General features: G+C 34.5%; 1 protein-coding gene across 2 annotated transcripts in view; it reads left to right on the top strand.

Moving 5' to 3' along the window:
• LRCH2 (leucine rich repeats and calponin homology domain containing 2) overlaps nt 1-15396 on the top strand; it is a 57457-nt gene that overhangs the window by 29820 nt on the left and 12241 nt on the right. The window contains exons 12-19 of one of the 2 annotated variants that reach the window (XM_075054276.1): nt 529-606; nt 4146-4214; nt 6693-6741; nt 7865-7981; nt 11205-11249; nt 11704-11754; nt 12865-12922; nt 14881-14993. In XM_075054276.1, coding sequence (XP_074910377.1) covers nt 529-606; nt 4146-4214; nt 6693-6741; nt 7865-7981; nt 11205-11249; nt 11704-11754; nt 12865-12922; nt 14881-14993 — 580 coding nt within the window. The remainder of the gene's footprint in view (nt 1-528; nt 607-4145; nt 4215-6692; nt 6742-7864; nt 7982-11204; nt 11250-11703; nt 11755-12864; nt 12923-14880; nt 14994-15396) is intronic. The other variant, XM_075054277.1, reaches the window with a different exon arrangement.

Here is a 15396-nt window from a genome sequence, read left to right as displayed (position 1 = left end):
AACTTAGATTTTATTTGTCATATGTCGTTGTATCTTAATGCAGTGATCTTGCTAATGGTTCTGCTTTGCTCTGGAACTGTTAGGTATACACAGTCTTATTAGTTGTTAAGTTTTACTTCTTAGTTTAGCATTTATGTTTTAAAGCTTGCTTATGTATCTTTAAGTACCTGAGGGCAAAATTACCTCTGACATAAAATTTAACCCTGATTTTGAAGCTATAGTTCTGTGAATTTGTAATTTCTTGCCATAGACTGCAATAAGATTAATATTTAGAAGTTTAGTGAAGATGTTTCTGTGTTTTTGTGGAAAATATGTTCAATCTGAGTAAAAAGAATCCCCAGAAAAGTGGGCATCGTGAAATAGTTTCTTATTAATCATATTTTTGTTTGTTCAGTGTGTTTTTTTTAATATTATGCAGTCTCTTTTCTTTTTGCTTGCTATGCTAATGACTTCCCTGTCCTCTCCCATCAACCTATCCTGCTTCCTTCTTCCGTCTTTGGCTTTGGTGTACATGAAATATGAATACAGACGAAGGCCATTAAGCTATAGAACTTCATTCAGTGAAAAACTCTTCCAGAGGACAAGGGCGGCAGGACGTGCATCAAGGTATAAAGTGTTTGTAGAGCTTCAGACTTCTGAAGTTAAAACGTGGACAAAAGAAACAGTTTTGGCCATTTCTTGAACAAAAACAGAATAAAGGGATTGGCTAAGTTAGCCTAAGATATTGTTATCAAAAATAGATTGCAATGCAGTTTTTGTTCTTTAAGATCGAATACTATTTAAGAAAAATATTTAGTTAGGCAACTCTCCAAAGAACATTTAAATGAATCCAAACCTAGAAGCATAATTTCCTGTACCTTTGGCATGCTTTCTTTTCAGTTTTTTGCTTTTTAATATATAATACCTCAAGTATAGAACCTCAGGAAAAAGATTGGGGTTTTTATTTAAGGTATCTTGGTTTTAAAGTGATCATTTCCAAATTAGCATGACCAGTGACAATTTGTTTTGCATTTGACAGCCATGAGGAAGCATTTGCAGATATACAAACCTCACAAGTAACAAGGAATCTGGAATGGGCTGTGTAGACCATGCTCAAACATATGGGTGATGAATCAAGTGATTTCAGACTTTGTTACCTTTATCAATTGAAACTCTAACTTTGGATACTCCTAGTCTTTTTCAAAAGAAAGTAGGATAGCTTTGATTAAATAATCTGCATTAGTACTAAATGAACCTGTTTCAGTTTGCATCAAAGTATGGGTTCTTACTTGACATCAGTGACTTCCTAAAACTAAATCCCTGAGAGTACAGCTTATGATCACAAAGCAGAGTCATATGCGAAGACAGTAGACTGCTCCTGAATGAGTTTAAAATACATCATTTTTTTTCTCACTGTAAAATATTTCTAGTGTCTTTATACACTTTAAAGATCCTAGGTAGTGCTTGCTTGTTTAAACTGCAAGATAGCTAACCTTAAAATAACATTACCATCATTCACTTATTTTGTGTCCCTTAATCATGACGTCACACTTGCTCAAAATATGAAAGTAACTGAGAAGAGATTCCACTTTTTAAATTCTCAAACTTTAGAAAATATTTTCCAGTATTGTAATTGGTCTTGCCATCACCTTTCTCTCCTATCTAGTCAGCAGTTTGGAGTAGATGTTATGCTTGCATGATCTAAAACTAGAAAAATGACCCGCAATGTTGTTTTTTGAGTTTAATACATATAAAAGTGTCATTGTGTATGTGCTGTTGAGTAATTTACATTTCAAAGTTTATATGAGTTTTAGAGCCCTTTCAGACTAATAGTTTGTATGCTACCTCTGTAACAACAGAATTTGTGTGGTTAGTAGGAACCATAAGTGGGAAATTAACTGCAGTACTAATACAAGTGTTTTATGCAAGTTCTTAGTGATTCAGTATGACCATCAGTAATTGGCCTGATAATTGATCCGCCTAATAAAAAAAACAGTTTTGGATTTAATGAGTTGTAGTATGAATGGAAGCAGTTGCTGGAATCTTTGCACCGTTAACACCACACTTAAGAGCATGACTTATGAATATGAGCTGCTTGTACTTTCATTTTGCATATTCAGTTTTGCATTGTATTTCCTGGAAGACAGTTCCTAACTACCATGATCGATTCCTGCCCCCCCCCCACCCCTTCCAGCTGAACAAATTATTTTGCCATGAATTCCTTATTCTGCAATTTAGTAAATCCAGATTAATTTTATTCACCGTTTTCTTTAACTAAAAACTTTCAAGTTCCTTATTCCACAGGAAAATGAGATTTCTCTGACTGGACTAGTAACTGTTAACCTGACAGATGCTGAATTTGGTGTTACTTCCCCATCAATATTCTTCAGTTTTTAAAGAGGAAGTTTCAAAAATGATTGCGTTTGATTTTGTTTTGCAAAGTATAAAAATATACTTTGAGTTTATTATAAACTAAGTTTATTATAAACAAATGTTAATTATATACTTTCATAGAAACAGTGTAGCTGAAAAGTTCATGTGTGTATATGTTTGAATTAGCTTGAATAGTTTTTCCTTTCATTTCCGATCATGAGTTTAAGAAAGAAATGGCCTGTGTTACATACAATTATTGAATTTACACTGATAGTGTCAGTTTTGATGCAAATGTGACATCAAACTGTTCAGGTCACTCAAATCTCTATTTTATTTTTTTTTTTTTTAAAGCTCGTTCTGTTGAAGTGGTCATACCTTGCTACAAAGTCTCTCTGAATTTCTAATTGCTTTCAGTTGAAGACATAAGGCTAATTTAAATGGGAATTCTCTCTAAAAGTTAATGACTTTAAAATAGCATGTTTATTTTATGGTTTGATAACCTATGCTCTGAATATTAATTTTTTGTAACACTTTTTTCAGGCTGTAGCATAATTTAATTCTGGAATGTACCCTCAAAATTAAGTTTCTGAAGGCAAAATATAGGGAGAGTAGTTGCTGCAGACTGTGCTGGTTTACAGGCTTAACTTCTCATAATCCCATTAAATTGAGGTTCACACAGTGCGAGATTTAAGCTACAAATGAGATTACTGAGCTCAAAGTTATCACAATAATCAGAGAAGTCTGACTGAAAAATCATCAATCATTTGAAGTTAATAGTTGTACTGCCCTATGTAGTGACAATGAAATATAAAAAGGTGCCTACTGTTTTATCTTTCTTCCATTGAATAGTTGGTGTTCTAGTTCTTTCTGATTCTTAATACACTATAGTTCTCTATATAATTCAGTGTAAATATACTTTGATTACAGTTCTGCACATGAAGTCAGTGTCAAAGTGTAATATTACTACCTCCAGGAATTCAAAATTACTCATTCTAGTTACTGTTCAACATAACACTTACTGGAAAATGAATAATTTTAAGTGCTACTGATTGTTTTGTTATTTTTAACAATTTAAACATCCATAATAGCTCATATCTTCTTCCTGTGTGTGCACATCTAGTATGTTTTTGTTCCAGATGAAAAAAACATTTCTGAATCTCTATGTAAGTTTAGGCTTTTTTGACTATTTACTGTTTAGAAAAATGGAATTTCCATTGGTTCATTTCAGCATTAGACTTTTCATTTAGTTCTTAGCCTGTTTCTCTATTTTCCACCTCTCCTTTTTCCCTACATTTCCTTTGCACTTGCAGTGTTTCTTACTCAGCTACCTTCTTACTTGCTTCTACTGACTGACTTGTTGTGCTTAATCTGTGTATCATTTCTTGTCTGCTTTAGGTTGACTGTCTTCTGTCTTCTAATTTTAGTGAACAGTGGGGCCTTTTGTGTTGAGGGCAGCATAACTACACAGGTGTGAGATCAGTTGAAATAGTATGTATTTAGGGAGAAAAATAAAGGGAGTCTTCATTTTGGTTTGAATGATCATCGAGTTTAACTTAAAATTCAGAACTTGAAATATTTCAAGACCTGGAAACAATATTGTTGATTTAAATGGAAGCAGGATTGGGCTTGGATTTCATGTGTGTACATGCATACGTTTTCTAATTTTTTGGAAAATGTCACCTTAATGTTCAAAACTATTTACAGGAAATGTTATGCAGTGAAAGTAACATATATTATAAGAAAAAGGTTGAACTGTACAGCTGTTGAATAAATATGTATTTTTTTCTTTCTAGGCTTCTTAATCATTCAGTTTCAGTAAGCACAAGGAACAGGCCAAAGCAGCCAATGGAATCTGAAAAATGGTATTGATATACTTAAGTGTATCATAGCTTTCAATATTTTATTAATTTAATTTTTAAGTTTATTCTGTGTCACTACTGCCATCTTCTGTCATAATGTTTTTAGCTCAAGATGAAGTAGAAGCTACACAAATAATCTGTTCTTGAGATTCTTTTTCAGTTAAAAAAAAAAATCTGTTCTTTTGAGCCTCTAGGAAAGTTGATGTCATCCAGAAACTAATTTGTGGGTCTGGTCATGGCAGCAATGCAGGTGCCTAAAGACAGGTATTCAGTGATGTTTTAGGCATCCAGTTCCAGTCCAGAAGGTCATGTCTCCCACAGGTAACAGTCCTGCGTGAATACATTAGATCCTGTTACATAAAATAGCACTGTTAGCTGTGCTTAGGCATCTAAATTTTCCTCCCTGGCAGTCCTTTTGTGCTCTTAAGAGCTGTTGGAAAAGTATTGCTGGGAGTTCAGCCTGCAAAACTTTTACATAGTTTGTGGAGGATGTGTCAATGAGGAAACCGTTGTCTGCAGGAGATGCACTCTTATGCTCTTTTTCGGATTAAAAAATACCACCACAAAACAACAGCAAACAAAAATACCCAGAGCCTTGTCTTTAGGAAATTGGGAAATCACAGCTTCCTATTTCTGACTATACGGGTGAGAGAGAACTTTGCAAGTTTTCAGCCCTCCCTCCCTTAAGGAATCCTAGATCAGTTCTTTTAATCAGTTTGGTCAAGAAGTAATCTGTTTTAATTTTTAAGCAAAAGAGGGAGAGCTTACTGGCAGCTTTGTAATGAGAACTGCATTTGAACAGTGGCTTTTGTGATTATTTTTTTTTGCCAGCCCCATAGTCTTTTAAAATCTATACTTTCAAAAGTATCTGTATCTGCTTGTGTCCAGATCCCAGTTTGAGTGTGAATCTTAGAGACAAAAGCCGTAACTGCTGTTGGTGTTGCTAGAGAGCACTAGGGGTGGTAACAGCTCTCTACAGTTCAGGTACACATCAGGAAAGCATTTACTTGAAAAGAAAAGGGACACACTGTAGATATTTCAATGTGATACATCCTATTTTGGCTGTCTTCTCTCTCATTGCTATCTGCGATTTTGAAGAGCTGGTTGCACATATGTCCCATGGTTATATGAACCATGCTGCAGCTATTATTAATTTGCATTTGGAACTTTCCAGTCCTTGGTTACTTAACATACAGTATCTGTTCTTCGGGATGCTGTCACCTATTGTAGTGTACAGCTATGTTAGGCCTTCATATTATAGGGTGATTCGGGAAAGGTTAAATTTACCTTTCCCTGTTTTGTTAATACAACAGAAACAGTTCTGAGACTTCAAAACAAAACAAAAACCAAATAAAAAACCACCCCCCAAAACCCCCAACCCTCACCCCCCTTAATTTTGGAGTGTGCACACAAGATAAGGTAGATGTTGCAGGCTATTTGTTGTTTTATTGCACTGATATATGAGCCCAAATCACACACTGCATAAGGAACATACAAAGAGAGTAGAAAGACTGTCATATCCCTAAAGAATTTACACTTATAGAACATGTCAATAGATGTATATATATCAACAGCAAAACTCAGTTATTTATTGCAGCAGTTCCTGCAATTCTCGACTGGATTGCTTATCGAGCTATTGGACATGATTCAGCCAAATTTCCTGTGCCTAACAGCTTTAAAAAGTATTATTGGTTTGAGGCAAACAGCAAAAAAAATGAAGGAAAAGGAATACAAAGTAGCAGAAGCTAAGTGCCTAGTTGCTTTCCCTTTAGGATTTATTATAATTGGTCATGGTGTTATGTCCTTCTTGCATTCAATCCCCAGCTGCTAGCTTTTTGGTATACTGCACAGCTTCTAAGCCAGCTGTCAGAACATGAATAAAATGGTTGCTGGTAAGATGATAGAATTGAATTTCACAGAAACATTTAGAAAGAAAACTTCAGAGTGACACTGAATCTAAACATTTTTATCTTCCTGAGAACTTTCAATAAACTCAGGCAGTTCATGTTCCAGAGTGTATTTTTTGAGATTTTGCAGTTTCACTATCCTATCTTAAAATGTTTTTCCCTTCCCTATGAGTATAATCTTCTATTTTACTGTATAGAGCTAACAGTGAAGCATGTGAGTCTTCCAAAAGTTTAAGAGTAGATCTTTTGTCAGCTTTGAACAAAATGTTTCATTGGTTGCTTTGAGAAACAAAACAATGAAGATGCATTAGTAATATCTAAAGATCAACATGCTTAAGAAAAAGCTTTATCTGAATAAAGTACTGTAGTGTGGAAGACCTATTGTCAGCATATGGTAAAGGAGAGTGAAATGTGATTTGAGTTTTTAGTCAAATGATAATACATTAGCCACACTGTGACATCCTTATACAGGTAGCCAAAAATACAGAGAAGCTGCTTTTTAAGTGTTCACTTTTTGATGTTTTAAAGTACACAAAGTAGTAAATTTCATACTGCCTCTCATCTTAATTTCTAGTGTCTCAACAGATGAAGTGAATTCCCCAGTGTCCCCATTCAGCTGGCAGGTAAATAGTCAAATGTAAATGTGGTGGCTTCATATTTGAATCATTTGTTTGTTTTTGCATTTCTGGCAGAAAACTTTTATACATTCATATGGTTGCTTACACACATAGTTATTGTAGGTATGTAATTGTGGTGGAAAATGTAAAACCTTTGGAGAACTTACGTTTGAAGATAATTTGAAGTGTATGTAATGGAGGCCTTTTTCAAGAACATATGGTACTAGCTTTAAGATCTTGAAACTAATAAGACATAAGTTTTACTTACTTGGTTTTAGTATTTCTTTACATGCAAATTTTATTGCCTCAGTATAATGTTTTTTGGTTTTTTAAATTTCTAAATGGTTTGAATTATATAGGCCTTTCATTCCCCATACCTCACTGAGAAACTTGCATGATATGGTAAAGTTGCAGTGAAACTGCAGAGAGTACTTTTTAAATTATTTCAGATTTTAATCCATCAGGTATTTACAATTGCTTTAAATGGCCTGATATTCTAATATGAAGAAATAGTTGGAAATGTAGTTTTAGCCTTATGAAATGGTCCCTTCAGATTGTCTGCTTTCAGTTTTCATAAAATAGACATTCATACATATTCATTGTTATTTTAAGACTAAATCTAGTTTAGCTGTCTCTTCAGAATGTGTTGCATAATACAATACTTTGAAAGAGAGATTTCTTTTACAGCTAGTTGATGTGTATAATCTTTTAGATAGGAACAGCAGACAAACACTTAAATTATCTTGTTGTAGCCATCCTTTTCCTGTGCAATGAGTATTCAGACTGAGAAATTAGATTTGCTAGTGGCTAACCACACTTCTAATTTTTTTGGAAGTTATTCATCGCAGCCTTAGGTGGCTTCCTAACGCACCTGCAAAAATTAGGCTTAATGCAGAAAGGGTATTTTCTTAAGGATTATTTCATAGATTCTTTTTACTCTATGAAATATGTTTTACAATTTGAAAGGAAATAAGTGATTTCTACCAGAATCACCATTAAGACTGATAATACTTTCATGTCATAAAGCTAGAACGAGGCAAACAATTCATAATTGTAGTTCATAATAATTTGTGTTAATGCACACAAGGTGTATTTACCTTTTATGTAAAAATACTTCTGAACTCTGTAGCCACTGGAAAACCAGAAGGATTCAATGGATGAGCAGCATTGGCCAGAAACACAGCCAGTGATTTGGCAGAATGAAGAAAGAAGGAGAAGTAAACAAATTAGAAAAGAGTATTTCAAGGTAATGGGGGGAGTGTGGGTGGGTAACACTTTTTTTTTTAATGAGTAGTAGAAACTAAATAACTGAGTAAAGGTGAGAAAACATCAAAGTTTGTCATGTTTTTAATTTTGTATGTAACCTGTAATTTTTTATTTGGCTCTTTTGAGTTAAATAATATATATGTATGTGTTTAGGGTTATGTGAGAGTGCAGGAAAATCAGAAGGAAAAAATCTACCAAAGACTTTGTTTATCCTTTAAATAAAAGAAAGTAATTTACAGTTGTCTTCTGGTAAAGCCAGAAACTAATTTTCAGTCATTGGTCCTTCCCAATCCATTTTGAGTGTGGGTTGGTTTGGTTTTTTGTAGTGCAAGAAAAATACACATTACTTTTTTGGGCAGCATGGTTATAAGCATGATCTATGCATTTTGGTTCTCACTGCATTAGTTTGCATTTGAGAGGAAATTTTCTCAGTATTACTTTACTGCTGTGGAGTGTACCACTGGTCACCAGATGTCAGTGTCTGCTTATTGCAGAACAGATATGACGTTACAGCAGCATGAGATAAAATTTTGTTTTGGGGTATGGTAGAGAAGTAAGAGAATTCTGACTAGTGCTAGGCTGAGTTAAAATTAAATTTGTCACTTCTGAAATTAGTTTCTTGGGTCTTTGCCATCAAACATATTTATGAAATGCTAGGGAACATCAAAGAAATTAAATTCTAGGGAAAAATATACCTCGGATAAACAGCTTCTATAATCACAAGAATTTTTTTTTTCCTGAATAGTTTATGGAGTTGTATCCTTTTTCCAGGGTTTTCATCCCTAAATTAATTTTGCCCTGCAGCCTTTGAGGGGAAGGGGAGAAACTTCTAAGTAAAACAAAATTCAGTCATTTGACTCATTAAACAGCTGTGCTATCAATACAAATGACCTGCATTAGTGATTTCTCATAACTTTAAAGGATGTCTTTAAATGCTAATACAGATTTTAGTTTTGAGCTCTGTGGTGGAAGCAGCTATCTGAAATCACATTACATACAGCTATAGACATGTCTCAAAAGTGAATTAAGCAGGCCGTACCAGAAACAAAAAATACTGTAGCACTGATAGTTTCACTTGCAAAAACAAGGCAAAAAGCAAGTAGAATGAAGTCTGTCTTCCATGGCAAACTGGGGGGAAAAAAAATTGGTACCACTGCTGTTCTGAGAAACCAGTGAAAATACAATTCATATTGTGTCCATGTTTTCTTGGCAAATAAAAGCTCTTTGTATAATCCTATCTGTACTGCCAAACATTAATATCTTAAGAATACATAGCAAATTACGGCAATAGGCATCATTAGAACAGGGAAACTTTACTTGAATCAGCATCTGGAAGTATTTATAGAGCATCTTTATTATACATATTATATATTTTTATTGTTCGGTTGTACTGTGCAGTAGTAGGGCAGGAAATTGCCCGTGAGAATCAGAACTCCTTTTCTTGTGGCATTGCACTGAAGTCTCACTGGAACCTGAAATCTTTGTTGTGTTAAATACATAAAAAGAATATTAGCATTTAAGACGATTTTATCAACCAAAATGCCTTTCCCCCCCACCCTGGAATAGTTTGTAGTTGTCTTGGATCCTAGCTATATGCAAGCTGAAATTCTTGTTAGTGTATCAACAATAGAAAAGAATTACTACATTCTAGGTTTGATATGGTTAATTATGGTGGAGAAACATGAACACAGAACTGGCCAAAGGCCTGTATAAACACAAGTCAGCAGTGGAGCTTGCCGGGCATAGAATATTAGGCTTTGCCTTATCAGCTGCCAAAGTAATATATTGCTTTGTACTGCAAACATACAGGAGATAAACCCAAGAAGAGAAATATTCAGTCATGGATATATGTAACAGGTCACTACCCCAGAACTACCTGTACTCTGTGCATAGTTTAAAAAAACAAAACAACCACCAAAACAAACAAAAAAAAATCCCAAACCACCAAAAAAACCCAGAAGAATCCCACAAACCAACAACTGACACTTTACTGAATCATTCTGCAAAAGACATGTTTAATTTGCACAGAAAATGAACAGCAGTAGGATAGCTAATGAAGGCTGCTTGTCCCAGACTTTGATTTTTCAAGAGAGATGCTTTTCACCATTGTTGTCAGCATCGTACAGCATGTAGTTCAAAGGCTCTTGAAAATTCAACTCTATAAAGCTGTTCAATTTTAGTCCAACAGTGCTCAGTTACAACTTTGAAGATGAGCATCTTTCATGCATAACTAAGAAATACAACTTTCTATAACAGAGCTATGTAAGTTTGTGTGTTTATTAATATTAAAGAACACAGTTGCAATTCAGGTTTCTCTTCGTTTTTAAGAAATTCTTCTAAAACCTGTATGTACCCCTGCAAGTCAGATATTTGAAGGATAACCATCCTTCCAGTTCCAAAGTTAGTCTCTTAATTTAGCCTGTGTTGTGTTATATCATAAAGTTAGGTAGGCTGGCCATATACACACAATGCACTTATCAGAGTTTGGTAGTGATGGATCTTTTTAATTCTAGCTGCATGTATTTTCTATTTTTTTGTACACTTGCTCTGAAGACAATGAAATATGCTTATTTTCTTAAATACCACTTTTGTAAATTTCTTCAATCCTTCCTTCATTTCCTACACTTTTAGGAAATTTCCTACACTAATCAGGAAGTGGGACAGTGATGAAGGCAGTGTGCAGCAAATCAGACAGACGTGGAAAAAGTGCTGGTCTTAGATAAAAGGATGTGATCAGGCTTTGAAGTTATAAAGGAAGTCTTGGGGGGTTTTTTATTTAATTTTTTTACAATGTCAAGTCAATCTCTCAAAGCGTAAGCAAACTTAGTTACATAGCAAAACATATTGTAAAAGTAACTTTCACAGGTTGCATAATTTTTCCTAACAAATAATGCTTCAGAGTAGCAGTTGTTAAAATCTTTTCACTGGGATCAACTGTTATAGGCAGTCAGAGTTCATGTTATAAAAGTATTTGGTTTTAAAATGCTCTTATCTCATTAACATAACTAAGATCTTGACTAGCGTAGGAACTAGATGTTCCTTTTCTGGTTTGTTTCTTTTTTGCTGGTTTGATTCAGTAATCTGGTTTTTTTTTTCCTCAGCAGTTTCTCTAGTAATAAGTAACATCTGAATGAGATCAAGCCATTTAGTTCAAATTAAAATCATACTTCTATTTTAAAGTAATAATTGTGTGTGTTTTGCAGTATAAGTCTTCCAGAAAGAGTTCAAGTGGAAATGAAAATGATGAGGTGAGAAATAGTAATTGTGTAAAATATTTAAGAAAACATTTTATTCATTCATCTTTTATGAACACCTATGAGCCACAGTCACAGAACAGGAGAATGTTGGCTAGAGTCCACACAAACAAACTTTGCATTCCAAAGCCATAGCAGAAATAAGTATTATACTCCTTTATTTGAAAAAAGTCATCAAGATTGTGTACTGGGGAAAAGTAGGACATTTACTTGCTTTGGTAATAGGAAAGTTAATTCACCTATCAAGCAGAGGTAATGTAAAAGTAGTATTCGACACAAAGTGAACAGTGTTTCCTTGATTTACGTGTTTTTAAATTTAGTTGCTGCCAATTTATCACATACTTGATAAATGTTGCATGTCTCACGTATTGTGTATTTCATAATTTCATGTTTCTTGTTAAATCATAATTTTCATTTTTATAATTTCATCTCTTTGATTTCTTTTTAGCAAGACAGTGATAATACTAATGTGTCCCCACAGTCTCCTGTGTCGTCTGAGGTACAAGTTTGTGGTTTTGTTTTTCATTAAACAAACATTTCTTTGTGCGCATTACTTGTCACCAGGTTTTCCATGCAGGTATAAAGCTGTTAGTTTCCTTTAAAACTGCAATTAGAAATATTTCATCATAGTAAAAATTCAAAAGTATATAGATACTAGAGACAGTTATTACAACTTGGTTTACCTTTGCAACTACTTGATCTCTCCTAGATTTTTCTTCTTTTTGACTGGTGTGTAGAAAGGTGCATTGCTTTGTCTCCATTATCTTTTGTAATGAAAAAAGCTAATAAAACAAAAATCAAATTTGCAGTATTTTGTAGGAGTCCTCTGTGCACTAGCCATCCAGAGGATTTTAAATAAAACTTGTGGTTTAGTATTTTATATATCACAGGGAACACAAGGGTACTGATACTTCTTAGGGAGTTTCATCCTTTACGATTCTGGGTGTCACCTTTGTGGTGCAGCCTTGCAGCTTCATTCACTGGGCACCATTCACTGGTTGCTCTCCTTTTTAAGCAATGTCCATGTAGTCTCACTGTGGCTGCACTACGCTACTGAGCTCTGAATAAAGCATACCAAAAATTATTAATATTTCCACCTCATGTCAATAAGGAACCTGAGGGAGCAGAACGAGAACATCTTCCAAATACAGTGAAATTAATTGAAAAAAGGATGTCTCATGTACATACCAAATTACTGAGTGCGTCTTCGTTTTTAGACGGTGAAATGAGAAAAACCTGATCTTCATAATTGAAAGTAAATGTTTCCTAAGAAATATTGTTATATTAAGTGTTGGGAGGATATTTGCATTTGCTTATAGCCTGTTTAGAACTCTGTCCACAGAATGGTTTGCAGTAGTTGGAAATGGTTTAGAGTAGATTTTAGTTAATCTGGTGCTGCTTTTCTTCCTCAGTAAGATAATTTTATCTGCATGTCGTGAGGTTACTTTCATTCCATTTATTGTCTACTGTCCCCTTCAAAAGAGTGTGTTACAGTTAAGCAGAAGGACTCACTTTTCCTAGGCAAGAATAATTTAAACACTGTCTTGATGGGAACAAAAGTTAATTCTTTTAATGAATGGAAGAAAATTGACTTTATCTCTTTTAACAGGATTATGAAAGGACAGATAGTAACACTCATGGTCCGTTTGGTCTCAAACCAAGGTCAGGTAAGCTGCTGTTCTGTAACATAGCATGATAGAACAGATGTTTATTTCCCAGGCTGGAAGAGATGATAAGGATAGCAGATGCATGAATTGGAGTGAATATGAAGAGATGCTACAGTACAGCAATCCACTCAGTGTACTTATCACAAGCACAGTACTGGGAAAGACGTAGACAGCTGCTTTGGCAAATGAATAACTGAAAGTTCCCCAAGTTGCACAGTGATTTTTTTTTAATTCACTTGAAAAATTTTTTTCCCCACTTATTTATTTTGTGCATATTTAGTCACTGCCAAAGAACAGGGAAACAGCATGCAATTGTTCTTGAGACCTGACAGATGAGGCAGGAAGGTTTCAAGAGAAGCAGATTTCTGTAATTTGTCCTATGAAAGCATGCTTTGAGCAGAGCTTTGCCAGGAGTTTTATGGCTTAGTGCTTTGCTGCACCCTGACTCTTCCAAGACTGCCCTACCCTCATAAGAAGCCTGTATTGTCTAAACAATAGACTTTCAGTACTCTGAAATCTAGGTAGAAATAATACAGGTTTTTTTTTCAGTTACAGTATTCTTTTGTTTGCAAGTGTCTGTGAATATTGGATGTCAACAGTGTAAACCATAGTTTGGAAAAGCCACTGTGCAATCGTTTTTCCAGTTAATAACCACTCTTCTCTGTTTTTAAGGGAACAGTCTTCATGCAAATTCATAAAGAAAGAATGATCTCAACTCTTCAGTCTAATTTCATTCAGTGTTTATGGTAGCAAAGTTTGACTTCCTTAATACTAGCAGTTCCGTGAAACTTCTGTGCCAGAGATAGTTTAGTTGCATGTACCAGGACATGCCTGGCTGTGATCATTTAGAGGCTTCTGAGTTACCTACATACTTGGCTGCAGGAAGGTGCAGATTTGATAGGAGGAAGGAGGCTTGTTAAGACTTTTCAGCCCATTTTTTCTCAGTGCGGTAGTAGGCTTCCTAGGAGCCACTCACTACCAGCGTGTGTCTGTAAACCAGCAGCACCCCTTTCACTCAGTTCTAGGAATGTGAATGGCATTTTGTTTTTTAGTTACAAGCCAAAATCTTTGTGGCTTCCATAGGTACTGTTGGTAATGTGCAATTACATTTTTCTATACACACACAAACTACATGCTCTCATAATGTATAAATTCAGAGCAGTGATTTCAAGATTATCTATAAAATTTCCTGTTATTTTTGATTGTTAGATCTTTTGCTAAAATCCAAACTATTAGAAACAATATAGAAAGTTCTAAAGGTGTAAGTATTGATTTCTTTTGTTGTTGTTGTTCAAAAGTATGGGGTAAAATACTTAAGGATATAGTCGTATTGCTACAGAAGTGTTTTTATTTGCCAGCGTTCTATAAAATAATAGAATTGTCACTTGATGGCTTACTGACCGTGAAGAATAGTAAAGTGAATGTCTGAACTTTTAGATGAGACATTTCATATTTTTCAATTAGTTCTTTAATAAGCAATCACTGTGTTTCTGCATATGCACAGCTAACATGAGCATATGTGTGAGTGTGTGTGTGTGTATATATATATATAAAAAAGTCTTTCACTGTAAGTTATATCGGGAAGTTCTGTCTCTTTTTTAGTCTCCATAAAGACTTTATACTTGATTAAAAGTAAAACACAATGAAAATACTTTCAAATCCAGACTGCAAAATATGCTTGGAGAATTGCAAATGCAGTTGTATATCTTAAACAGATATTTGAATATTGAAGTCAATTCTATCTCCATATTTTCTAGTTATCCATTTGCACTTAAGATGATCTGTGTATTTTATTTGAAAGATAAATTTCATAGCATCTTTTACATCAGGATACTTAAATATATTTGTTCTGAAAAGTTCTGCAGCTTTTTTCCCACTTTTATCCTTGGTGGCAGGTTTTTAGTCATTGCATTTTTAAAATCTGAATTCTGAAAACTAACTTCATTAATGTTTAATAGCTTTCAGCCGTGCATCACGTCAGGACTATGGTGCAGTGGACCCTGGATTTACAATGAGGAGGAAAATGGAGCATTTAAGGGAAGAAAGGGAACAAATAAGACAGCTTCGTAATGTATGTACCATTATTTACTACATGAGTGCAGTGCATTTAGTTTGCTCTGTACCACAATTTAGACCTTTATTATAAAGGCCTGCAAATCATGACAGTTGCACAAGGGCATCTCTGTAGTGATATTTCTTCCTAAGGAGTTTCATGTAACAGGCTACACTGATACTAGCTTTGATCCAACCAAAATACCAACCAGGAACTAAATGGGTGTTTTTTAGCTGAAAAATGAAGTGAAATGAAAAATGACAATTTTTTTAGGTTTCTGAGGTTTTAGTTTTTTTCTGGGGAGACAATATGTCTGCTTGTGTTTGCTGCTATTTGACCTGAGATTTGAAGGAAGATGGTCATAGTCTTCTGAATAGCCAAATGCTTTTTGAATATAGAAAGTTGCTACAAGTTATACAAT

The sequence above is a fragment of the Buteo buteo genome, chromosome 22 (assembly GCF_964188355.1).
Source record: "Buteo buteo chromosome 22, bButBut1.hap1.1, whole genome shotgun sequence".
Lineage (NCBI taxonomy): Eukaryota > Metazoa > Chordata > Aves > Accipitriformes > Accipitridae > Buteo > Buteo buteo.
Note: the sequence above shows the minus strand (reverse complement) of the source record. Positions and strands in the feature narration are given on the sequence as shown.